The 13,106-nt window shown below is 41.0% G+C and overlaps 1 protein-coding gene across 1 annotated transcript in view; it reads right to left on the bottom strand.

Annotated features, from left to right (window-relative positions):
* Nucleotides 1-13,106, bottom strand: part of RAPSN (receptor associated protein of the synapse) — a 66,329-nt gene that overhangs the window by 20,919 nt on the left and 32,304 nt on the right. Inside the window, exon 2 of the mRNA XM_077460978.1 lies at nucleotides 12,733-13,071. Within this exon, the coding sequence (XP_077317104.1) occupies nucleotides 12,733-13,071 (339 nt within the window). The remainder of the gene's footprint in view (nucleotides 1-12,732; nucleotides 13,072-13,106) is intronic.

Here is a 13,106-nt window from a genome sequence, read left to right as displayed (position 1 = left end):
CAGATCCAATACATTGATGTAAACAAGAGACTGAGAATGAGAAAAGAGTACAGAGCCATTTATATTTTCTCATCATAGGTATACATTTTGAATGGATTCTTATTCAATATATAAAAGATGCCAGAGATAACATGAGGTCCATAAATCACTAGATAGTAGACATCTTTATCTATAAGATTTCTGTAGACCAGTACGTAATGTGAGTATCTTGTATCATGTAGCTCCTAGAAAAATGTTTAGGAAAACATGTGGCTCATCTCCTGCTAGGAACTTCTATATGCTAATCTACAGATGCCTGGGGGATATTGCTGAAAATCTGGGCTTCCCTAAATCTACCTGATAAATCACTAAGGGTCTTATGCTTGGGGACAGACAGACATAGCTATGCTATGCTATGCTATGTAACTCTATAACTTTCTGCATTTCCAACCCAGTAACCAAATTCTCCCTTTCCTGTTGCTTGCGCAGTTTACATCATGAAAAACTGACTGCGTAAAGGGAAACACCAACTGTGCTTTCATTATGTAGTTCATACTTGAGGCCCTAAAGGAGATGTGAAGTGGTTTTCTATGTAAGCTCTTTATTACCGTTAGGACTAAAAAATAAATCGGTAATATGAAATATTATATAATATGTACTGGCCTTATATCCAGCCAAAAGATATAGCTATAGTTTCCTTTTCACAAGTAACACATATTGCTTTATCTGTGCTGAAACAGAGCAGTAACTACTCCCTCATTAGACAGCCCAGTCAAACATTTCAATTGGACAAAGGGAGCTGCAAAGCAATCTGCTCTGCTGTGATGACTCTAGCTAATAGCCCTCTGGGGAGCTATTAGTTAATACATGTTAATTTGTAAAATAAAGCTTGTCATATATATATATATATATATATATATACACATACACACATATATATATATATATATATAATAAAAGGGAATATTGGGAAAATAGCAATGTAACCTCTTCGGGCTGAGCGCATGCAAATATGTGGCCTCTGCGCTAAGGGGTTGCAAATTTGCATGGAATAGCACCATAGAGCTCTGCCAAGAGCAGTATCATCAGCAGTATATAGCAGCCTTGTGACTTCTATCAGTGTCTGGTTAAAGCTTGTAGGAGGAATTTTCATTCTACTCTGACTGTCCTATAAGGCTGCAGGGCACCTGAACCTCTGTCTGGACACTTTTGATTGGCCCTGTGCTGATCACATGCACTCTCCCAAGCAAAAAAAAAACTCTAGCAATACACACCAAACTGAGCATGTGCAGACAGCCTTTTTAGACAATGCTGGGGATTAAGTGTTACCCTTCGTTTCCACAGTGAGTATAGCAAGCATGTTTTACTGCATATACAGACTGTTTTTACTGTTGTTGGTTTAGTAACATTTTAAGTATGCATACTCAGATTGGCCAAGTGTACATATGTATGCTGTATGCATATGGAAGAAGGGTGGGAATAGCGGAAGAGGATTCCCAGCACTAGAAAAACAATAGTGACTACCTAGAAAAATACAGCACAGCCAATCATTCCTTTGTCCCAGGACAGTTGGCTTGGAGGTGGAAAGGTTTGCTTATAAACATACCATAACATCTTAATCTATTAGCAGCTTGCACACATGAACACATGGCTTTTCACAGTCCAGCCTTGAAACACCTAGCTAGAAGTGTGAGGCTTTGACTACTTGGCAGTGATGGTAATTTAGGGGTTGAATCTGGTGCAGCTGTTCATGGTGGCCAATCAGCTTCTAAATTTAGCTTGTTAAAATAAGCTTTGAAAATAAAACTGGAAGCTGATTTGTTTATATGCAGAGCTGCACCAGATTTTGCACTCTCCAGTTTTAGTAAATCAATCCCAACTCCCAAGCAGGGAGACCTCCGCCAATAAACAGATGAACATATGGATAGCTTTTTTCACATCCCTTCCACAACTTTCTGTTTGGCTTAGTATTCTCCAGAATACACAAATTTTCTATAAAAATGATTTCAGCTGTTACCATATCCTGTCTCTATTAGTAGGGAGTATTCCATATTTCCTTATTTTCGCAGGAAGCATAACTGGAATTTCACATATCTCTTTTTATGGCATATCACATTGCTAACTGCCCCAGGGAGTCCTAAGCTGGCCTGCTCCATGGATAAATGGACTGTGTCAGCTGTATAGGCAGAGTCATGTTCTTTGACCCCGGTTGGCAACACCCAGAGTCACAGGGCACCTGTGTAAAGGGCTTTTTCGGTAATCCCTCCTTATTTTCAGAGGCTGAAGAAAGAGCTACTTTCATAAACTACACAGAGCTGACAATCAACCCAAATGGTTCCTAAGGTGTAAACTACACATGCGACATGAAGTAGTTGTGTATGAAGTTCCTTAAGATCTAGGAACCATGGTTGATGTATGCCTTTCCCTGAGCTTTCCTTGGCAAGCATGGATCGACTCTAATTGAGGTCTCTGGCAACCCCGGGTCCTCACCCCCCTTTCTCTCCTCCTCACCTTACTCTTACCTTTCTCTACTGTCTTGCTTTCCGCTCTCTCCTTTGATGGGTTTTTCAGCCCTCTTTAGCTGCCTATTCACTTCCAGGACTGCCTACTGAGGGGTTATTGTCACACATGTCCTGACATCTTTGGGAATTATGGGGTTTCCCCCAAACTACACACAATGGATATAAAAAGTCTACACACCCCTGTTAAAATGTCCCTTTTCTGTGATGTGAAAAAAAATGAGAAAGATAGATCGTTTCAGAACTTTTTCTACCTTCAATGTGACCTATAAACCGTACAACTAAAATGAAATACAAACTGAATTTTTTGGGGAGGACTGGGGGATATGGAGCGAAAATAAAAAAACAAAAATAATGTGTTTGCATAAGTGTGCACACCCTCTTATAACTGGGGATGTAACTGTGTTCAGATTTAAGCAATCACATTCAAACTCATGTTAAATAGGAGTCAGTACACACCTATTATTTAACGTGCCTCTGATTAACCCCAAATAAAGTTCCGCTGTTCTAGTAGGTCTTTCCTGAAATTTTTTTTGTCACATACTACAGCAAAAAGCCATGGTCCACAAAGCTTCCAAAGCATTAGAGGGATGTCATTGGTAAAAGGTATCAGTCAGAAGAAGGGTACAAAGGCATTAGATATACCATGGAACACAGTGAAGACAGTCATCAAGTGGAGAAAATATGGCACAACAGTGACATTACCAAGAACTGGGTGTCCCTCCAAAATTGACAAAAAGACAAGAAGAAAACTGGTCATGGAGGCTGCCAAGAGGCCTACAACAACATTAAACGAGCTTCAGGAATATCTGGCAAGTACTGGCTGTGTGGTACATGTGACAACAATTTCCCATATTCTTCATATGTCTGGGCTATGGGGTAGAGTGGCAAGACTGAAGCCTTTTCTTACAAAGAAAAACATCCAAGCTTGACAAAAATTTTGCAAAAACACATCTGAAGTCTCCCAAAAGCATGTGGGAAAATGTGTTATGGTCTGATGAAAACAAGGTTGAGCTTTTTGGCCATAATTCCAAAATACATGTCGACAACACTGCACATCACCAAAAGAACACCATACCCACAGTGAAGCATGGTGGTGGGAGCATCATGCTTTGGGGCTGTTTTTCTTCAGCTGGAACAGGGGCCTTAGTCAAGGTAGAGGGAACTATGAAAAGTTCCAAATACCAGTCAATATTTACACAAAACCTTCAGGCTTCTGCTAGAAAGCTGAACATGAAGAGGAACTTCAACTTTCAGCATGACAACGACCCAAAGCATACATCCAAATCAACAAAGCAGTGGCTTCACCAGAAGAAGATTAACATTTTGGAATGGCCCAGCCAGAGCCCAGACCTGAATCTGATTGAAAATCTGTGTGGTGATCTGAAGAGGGCTGTGCACAGGAGATGCCCTCGCAATCTGACAGATTTGGAGTGTTTTTGCAAAGAAGAGTGGGCAGATATTGCCAAGTCAAGATGTACCATGCTTGTTTATTTTTACTTCCCTTCACCTAAAAGATTTCAGTTTGTTGTTCAACTGAATTGTACAGTTTATAGCTCACATTAAAGGTGGAAAAAGTTCTGAAATTATTTATCTTTGTCTAATTTTTTTTACATCACATAAACCTGACATTTTAATAAGGGTGTGTAGACTTTCTATATCCACTGTATATGTCTGTTTACGGTAAATATTCCTGTTTAAGAAAGAGGCTCTCCCGCCTTCACCTATGCGGTTATGTTCATCTACCCTGTTTCCCCTAAAATAAGACCTAGCATGAGTGTCGGTGATGGCTGCAATATAAGCCCTACCCCCCAAATAAACCCCACCCTCTTTCCCCAAAAATAAGCCCTACCCTGAGAATAAGACATAGAAGGACTTTAACTAGGGCTTATTTGGGGGGTAGGGCTTATATTGCAGCCATCGTCAACAATCACGCTAGGTCTTATTTTAGGGGAAACAGGGTATGTTTTCTATGTTGCCAGTCATAGCCCCTGCACGGGCGGACTAGGTGCATTTGTATTACTGGACGATCTTTGATATATTTACAATAAAAATTATTGAACATGAAACACTTGTGTATGAACCAGTTATATGCAAATTAATATCTACTTGTTGTTTAGTTCACACTATAGCCTTTTTTTCTATATGTTTACTCTTGGGAGTCTATTAAAAAAGCAGCAGTATGGCCATTCAGCAGCCATACTACTGCCTAAAAGAAAACAGTCTTAAATAGAGCACAACAACGTGCTTTACAAATGCGCATTGCACTCAGAAGTCGCTGGCACAGCATAGAAGTAATAAAGGAGAAATCTATGAAATAATGAAAACTGTGCCAAAGATTTTGCTCTAAACACATATGATACCTCTGCTGCAATTTCAAAATCACTTGTGTAAAATACACAGGACTTTGCAAGTACTAAAAAAAAGTGTATATGGGGGCCAGGTATCAGTGTATATCACCAATACTTGAGTATATAAAACAATATTTAACAGACAAATCATATTTATCAAAAACAGGGACCTTACAAAAAAAAAAAAAAAATAGGTGTCCATAAAAAACATCCAGAAATTATTAAGACTATCAATAGTGTCAATAGTGATTTATACAACACTCTTATCCACTTTTATCATACAAAGCAGTGCTCTCAAAATGGTGCTCTTCTGTGGTTCCACACCTTCCCGCTTTACATACGGAGACTCACCAGATGTCTATATGTGCTGTATCTCCACTCTCCTCAATGTCCCCTTGTGCAACCTCCTCAGCTCAGCGATGAAACGAGTTTATTAAATAAATATCACAGACAAAAAGGTAATAAAGTGTCACTCACATATTCTGGCGCCCCAACCGACACCCAGCTAGTTCCTGCAGTGCATCGTTCCGTAGCATGCCAGCCACCGCTCTCCCAACATGAAGGAGCGGCATATGTTTCCCCGGCCAGATAATGCATCACCGTATGTGACATCAATGGCTACACAACCCCACCTCAACGCATTTTACCATCTACATCTTCAGGAAGCTTGGCGGTCTTAATAAATTCTGGATTTTCATGGACACTTATTGTTTATGGTTTTTGATTTTTAAGGTCTCTATTTTTGCTAAAAAGGATTTGTCTGTTTAATATTGTTTAAATGTACACAATTACTGGTGATATGCACTGAAACTTAGCGCCCATATACACTTTTATAGTAATAAATGGGGAGCTGTTAAAATAAAATAAAAAAGCCAGGAGGAAATTCAGATTATATGACCTGTCAAAGCCACATGACAGACTCACTTATAGTTACAGAGTTCTCTCTGCTGCATAAGTTCCAGACGTTTATGAATGGACAGGCAGAGGTATGTAGTAGCCCTGCAGAGTTACATAGTTACACCAGTCCATCCAGTTCAACCTGAGTGAGTGTCTATTGTTCCTATCCCTGTACATTGCACACTCACATCGGTCCCTACACTCAAGGAGCCCACAATCCAAGGTCCCCATTCATATACTAGGGACAATTTTTTTTTTTTTTGGACAGAAGCCAGTTAACCTACCTGCATGTCTTTGGAGTGTGGGAGGAAACTGGAGTACCCGGAGGAAACCCACGCAGGCACAGGGAGAACATGCAAACTCCAGGCAGGTAGTGTCGTGGTTGGGATTTGAACCAGCAACCACAAACCACAAAACCTTCAGGCTTCTGCTAGAAAGCTGGACATGAAGAGGAACTTCAACTTTCAGCATGACAATGACCCAAAGCATAAATCCTTTTTACTGCTATGAGAGTGCTAACCACTACACCACTGTGCCGCCCATAATTATTGAGTTATTAAAGATCTGACAGCGCTGTCCACTTTCTTATAAAATGACCCCGCCCATTGGTGATTAATCATGAGTACCTTTAGTAGCCAGATCAATCTACTGAAAATTGCCTGGTTACCTCTGACCCAAAAATTACTTACTTGATTTTCTTAGGCCCCACAAAATACACGTTCTACACAATATACTCACTTCTCATTTACACTTGTGAATGCATTGTTGCACATTTTTTGAAATGTCAACATGCGCTGCACTGAATCTGCTTGTTGCCAATAGGCCCTCGATACACAACCACCAAGACCAAAAAAATAATATATATATATATATACATACATACACACACATACACACATACATACCATATATATATATATATATATATACACACATACATACCATATATATGTCATTGTGTATCATAAAAATGAAGCCGTGCATGTATCCCATGTTGTTTTAACACACAATGAGCATGAATGCACACAAGTGTGGATGCAGCCTGAAGCATCAACACCTAACAAAACTGGTATTTCAACTTTGGATTCCAGCTGGCAATCATGGAAAACATTGTAGTGCTTTAAAGAGAACCTGTACTTTTCCTATACTTGGCAATCGAACAGGTTCACATTACAGGGGTAGCATTAAAGGACAAGTTCACAAATGAAAGGAAAATCTCCCAGCCCTTCTCCCTAGCCCTCCAATATAGTAAACTCTGCCAAACCCCCAGCAGCAACAAATCACTTCTGTATCCTTTCTTCGGGAACTTGCACTTTCCTCTGGGTCTGGCAGATGGCCCATTTCACACATTATTAAATGCTAAGTGCTTTCAGATATCGCACTTTACCAATACAGTCCACTGGCCATCTCTAGGTGACTTAATGACTACCTCTGGTCCCTGTGGCCTTGATCTCTTAAAGGCACTACAAATTACACAATTTTTTTGAATCTCTCGCCCACTCCTCTCCCTCGTTCTTTTCAATGACCTCTAACTCTATTTGAAAAGTTATGTACCAATACGGGTGCTGTCACACATACTCAGTCCCTGACTTATTCAATTGTAACTTCTCCTCCCAATATACAGTGCCTTGAAAAGGTATTCATACCCCTTGACATTTTACATATTTTGTTCCGTTACAACCAATATCACATAAAACCATTTTATGTGATAGACCAACACAAAATGGCGTAAAAATTGTGAAGTGGAAGGAAAAGGATAAAATGTTTTTCAAAATCACAATAAATCACAAATAAATGTGAAAAGTGTGTTGTGCATTTGTATTCAGCCCCCCTGAGTCAATACTTTGTAGAACCACTTTTCCCTTCAATTACAGCTGCAAGTCTTTTTGGGGATGTCTCTACCAGCTTTTCACATCTAGAGAGTGAAAATTTTGCCCATTCTTCTTTGCCAAATAGCTCAAGCTCTGTCAGATTGGATGGAGAACGTCTGAACAGCAATTTTGAAGTCCGATTCTGAATTGGATTTTGGTCTGGTCTTTGACTGGACCATTCTAACACATGAATATGTTTTTTTATCTAAATCAATCCATTGTAGCTATGGCTGTGTGTTTAGGGTCATTGTCCTGCTGGAAGGTGAACCCCCAGCCCAGTCTCATGTCCTTTGCAGACAGGTTCTCTTAAGATTGCCCTGTATTTGGCTCCAACCACCTTCCTATGAACTCTGACCATCTTCTCTGTAACTGCCGAAGAAAAGCATCCCCACAACATGATGCTGCCACCACCATGTTTCACGGTGGGATGGTGTGTTCAGGGTGATGCACAGTGTTAGTTTTAGAAGAATTTAGAGTAATGGAAGATCTGGTCTTATCGTTCCAAAATTAACATGACATTTACACCAAAATATGGTTTTCTTGGACCAAATTTCTTCTTTCAAAGATAATTCCCTATTAATAGCCATAGAGTGAACCTACCTTCTTTCATTCTCGGGGGATCAGAGGGATTATCCCAGCCCCATCCCCCCCTTCTTTTTTCTTACCTTCCACACCTCTTCTCCCCCCCTTTTACCCTTCTTCCTTTTCTTTATTAGTATTCCATTAGGAGACTTTCCCTATTTATTTATTATTTTTTACGTATAATAAACCTTGTACACGGAATTTTTTTACTATTTAATTGGGCAACAGTTGTGCTTTAAGATTGCTGTAACTTAGAAATGCTACACTAGCTTTATTTATTTATTGGATCAAGTGATACAGGCTTATTTTTGGCTGCATATAGATCTGGTAAACGCGATGTATTCTTTATATATCTCTATATGGCAACTTTGTATACTCCTTGACTTGGATTGCTTATATTAAAGTATTAACTTTATTCAGGTACCTGAATACTTTAAATAAAAAAAATGCACAAAAACAAAAAAAACTAAAAAAGTCTAGTCCTGGGCTGTTCACTCTTGGAAACGAATATCCCAAAGACTTGAATATGACCTACCCATACAGCAGAAGCGATGTCCTATTCAAGTCTAAAGGGCGTTCGATTTTTACCAGCCAGGCTGCAGATAGCAAATGAGGCCGCAGCCATCAGAAGAGGTAACTATGAACCTGCGGTGGGAGGACACAGTTTACTGCACAGAGAGGGCTTGGGAGGGAGCCTAGAAAGATTTTAATTCATTGAAATGCGGAGGAAATGCATGGAAGGCAAGTACGGTACATACTGCCTGCAGTACTTTCTGTAATGTGATCCAGTTATCAATCTTACTATGAACAAAATCTCTTTAAAGTAACCTTTTCAGCATGACCGTGAGTGATGTCATTGCCCCAGAACAATAATAGATCCTGGGAGCTACGCTTTTCAAAAAGGTATATTTAACAGGCAGCTCAGAGGCGTTATGTTGCTTCGTAACCACCTGTCAAACACGACAGGTTGTATAATTCTCACCATGCTGCAACCATGGGGATTTGTACTGACATGGTCGCTTGCTATATTGATTTGCAGCTGGGCATAACAATGTGGCTCAACCGACTATTTTTACTTCTAGTCTGTTAGGTCTGTAAAACTATAACCGAATAATATTTAGTTGAGTAAAGCATTGTGCATCTAAAATATATTTGTTTTAAATAAAATACGGTTTTCACCTTTTTCGTTCTTTCTTCCTGTCCACATGCACTCCAACAATAATTGCACTGCAGTTCTGCCTGATGGAGACAACAGTGGACCATGCCTGAGTAATGTGTACTGAAAGTGGTTGTAAACCCTTACAGACCACTTTAACCTACAGGTAAGCCAAGATTAAGGCTTACCTGTAGGTGCAAGAAATATCTCCTTAACCTACATGGTTAAGGAGATATTTTCCTAAAAACAGGCACTGATGTCTATGGCGTAGACAACTGTGCAGGCGCACTGAGCGTGCGTTAGTGAAGGCGATCATGCCGTCACTGACGACTCTCACACGCATGTGCCGGAGTGATGTCATCGCTACCCCGGCCAGTCACAGCGCTGGAGCAGTGATACCCGGAAGTCCCTCCGGGTATCATGATGGTGGCAACGGAGGTGGTGAGCAAGGGTCACTTCGGGGGCTTCGATCTCAGGTAAGTAATTCATTAGTATGCTATGCATACTAGCTCATTATGCCTTTGTCCTGCAGGGTGTTTTTTTTTTTAGAGAGGGTTTACTTCCTCTTGAAGGGGCCACTATAGTCTATACTAAAAATCCATGTGACAATGCAGGATCACACATGACTGACAGGGACAGATATTGTCATCCTTTAACATGAAGTGCCTGAACATGGCCCTTATAGCACAATCACCAGGGATTAAACGAAAGCTTTAGCAGTGTCAGAATGAAAACATGAAGGAAAGTAACCATCAAAAACTCCTTTCATGTTCCTAGGGCAGCCTATAGGAGCGTTTCTCAATCAGGGTTCTATGGAACCCACAACTTCCTCCTGAGGTTGATAGGGGTTCCTTCAGCAATCAGGAATAGTGAATTGGCAATTTTCCATTAAATACCACCAATTTGCTACACAAACTACAAGTGTTAGAGTACATCACAGTTTTGTAATGTCTGCCTTTCAGTTTCATCTCAAGATATAAACAAAGATAATTTTGTAAGGGGTTGGTAACAAAATTTTGCTCTGGGTGTCAAATATTCTAGGTAAGCCACATTACTTATGGCGGAGCTTTTGCGTGCTAATGTCACACTGCCGCATTGAATGTACGTGGCGGGCAAACTTGTACGTGAAGACAGATTTTACTCTTTACTGCGATTTACTGGATTATTACTTTAATAAATTACTACACTATGAGAAGCCTGTCTGGCTCTGGTTTGTGAGCTCTTCTTTCATGTAGCTGGGGCATCTGGTTCCCTGCCGTGGATTGTGGAATCAGTCAGTGGGTTGTTGACTTAAAGAGACTTGTACCTGTTGAAAATTGAAGCCTGCCTTGGTTATAAGAAAAAGCACTTGCAGAGTGTTGGTGAAGGTTGTGTACACCGTGGGAGTCAGGGAATTACTCATTTATCCTAGTAGCCGTGGTGGAAATTCTACATACACATTTTTATAAACTGATGTATTTTTTAAACATTGAGGCTGCCTTCACACTGAGATGCTATAGAGCTAAAAATAGTGCCTACAAAGCGCCTCTCCTGTCACTCCAGTGTGAAAGCCCGAGGGCTTTTACACTGGAGCGGTGCACTGGCAGGACGCTAAAAAAAGTCCTGCAAGCAGCATCTTTAAGGTGCTGTAGGAGCGGTGTATACGTTGCTCCTAAAGCACCCCTGCCCATTGAAATCAATGGGCAGCCCTGCTGAAGCTAAAAATAGCAGCGCTTTACAGCCAACGCCGGCACGCCCCAGTTTGAAAGTGCTCTTAGATATTAATTTCTGGACTTTATATCATTTATCACACCAACAACTAATCTCCATCAGCTCATTCCCCACAGCTACAACCTTTTGTACCACTTGACATACCCTATTAGATTGTAAGCTCTGCTGAACAGGGCTCTATTAATCCTCTTGTGTTTTATTGTATTGTAACTGTATTGTCTCCCTTTTACATTGTAAATCACTGTGTAAACTGTTGGCACTATATAAATCCTGTATAATAATAATATCTGATGAATTTAACTGTTTTTAATTTATATATATTTTTTTTTATTTCACTTTATTTATTTGATCATCTTTAACATCACTAAGGATGTTTATTAATTGATTTGTTATATTGTGTTAAAGTGGAGCTTCCGCTTTAAGCACTCCTTCTCCTTGCCCCTTACACGCCAACGGCATGTCATTTTTTTGGGGGGGGGGGGGGGGACAGGTACCCAGCTCCCATATCCACTCTCGCCACCTAGGTGGCACCTCCTCTACCCCCCCCCCCTGCAATCTTCTGGGACATGTTCCAGGTGCCAGAAGATTGCCTGGGCACTGAGAAGGCACAGCATGGCTCACACCTGCACCTGGTTGTGAAGCCACAAGCTGTCACAGCTGGGTGCCGGTGCCGCAGAGAGGAGCAAGGCTTCAGGTGGCCGCATCACTGGACTGTGGGGCAGATGAATTTCTGTTAATTAAAAGTCCACAGCTACACTTTTTGTAGTTGTCGACTTTTAATCAACGTAAAAATGACTGCAACTCCGCTTTATTGTGGTTGTAACCCCTCACATATACCCGGTGAAGTGAACAGCCTCAGATGATACACAGAGATTAAACAAATCCTCAGAGGGTTTACTTGATTGTCTGCAGCTCTCTCTTCCCTACACCCCTTCAAAAGGGCAGAATCCTGTTAAAATTATTCTCCATCTGTTAGTATCACAGAGGAGGGGGCGGAGAGGCTGCAGTTACAGTGTGTGAGAGCTGATTGGAGGAAAGGAACACACACCCCTTCACACAGAAGAACTGTGTTCTGAATTGACAAGCTGTGTGCTAAACTCTCCTCCCCGACACAAATTTTATCTAATGTGCCGAGAAAACTTCTCAGAAGTGACCCATGCTGATAGCAGAGGAACGAAGCACCAGAGAGAAACGACACTTAGAGCTTTGGAAGGAGATAAGTAAACACTACAGATATGTGTTCTTTGCTAAGATTTTATGACTGAGGTTTACAACCACTTTAAGTAAGTGTTCCCAGAGAACCTGTAAATTCTTTCAAGGGCTCCTCAGGAGTAACAAGGTTGAGAAAGGCTGGACTTGAAAACAAATGGAGGAGCAGAAAGGCTGCTACTGGCAACATAGACATTTACTTTTCAGACACATGCAGGCACTGTTCCGTTAGGTACTGGAAAGAGCAAAGGTTCAGCAACAAACAGAAACCACAATTGGAGCTGACAACAGTAAGTAAACTCTGATAGGTGATATGAATTACTGCACCAAGCAGGTTTTCATTGTATTTGACACTTTCATTTTGAATGAGCCAAATGAAGACAATTGTTGCTGGTTATATTCAAAGTATATCTGCCCCATCCTCCATAAATAGTTGTAAAATAAATGTCATGACTCACCTTGAGCTGGGTGTAGAAGCCCCCCAGGCTGCAGCAGACTCGACACTCCAGCATCTTGTCATCATTGTTATGAGCATATCTCAGGGCCTTCTCAAAGCATTCCAAAGCCTTCTGGAACACGCTGAGGCCCAGATAGGCATTCCCCAGGCTCAGCGACACCTGTCCATTCAGGTGCAGGCTGACAGATGTCCCCTGCATGTTCAGACACGTCTTGCAGTAGGAGATTGTCTTCTGAAATTCGCACAGCTTTTCATTGCTGCGGGCTAAGTTCAAGTAGCTTTCCGTCAGGAAGTCTGGGTCCTCCAGCTCCCGAGCTGTGTCTATCTGGATCACTGCAAACTGAGGACAGAAATGAGCTGAAATGTGTAGACATG

This window comes from Lithobates pipiens, unplaced genomic scaffold, assembly GCF_037356315.1.
Source record: "Lithobates pipiens isolate NorthernLeopardFrog02 unplaced genomic scaffold, aLitPip1_a1.2 Scaffold_10, whole genome shotgun sequence".
NCBI classification, from domain to species: domain Eukaryota; kingdom Metazoa; phylum Chordata; class Amphibia; order Anura; family Ranidae; genus Lithobates; species Lithobates pipiens.
The sequence above is the reverse complement of the archived record's forward strand: the minus strand, read 5'-3'. Positions and strand labels throughout refer to the sequence as shown.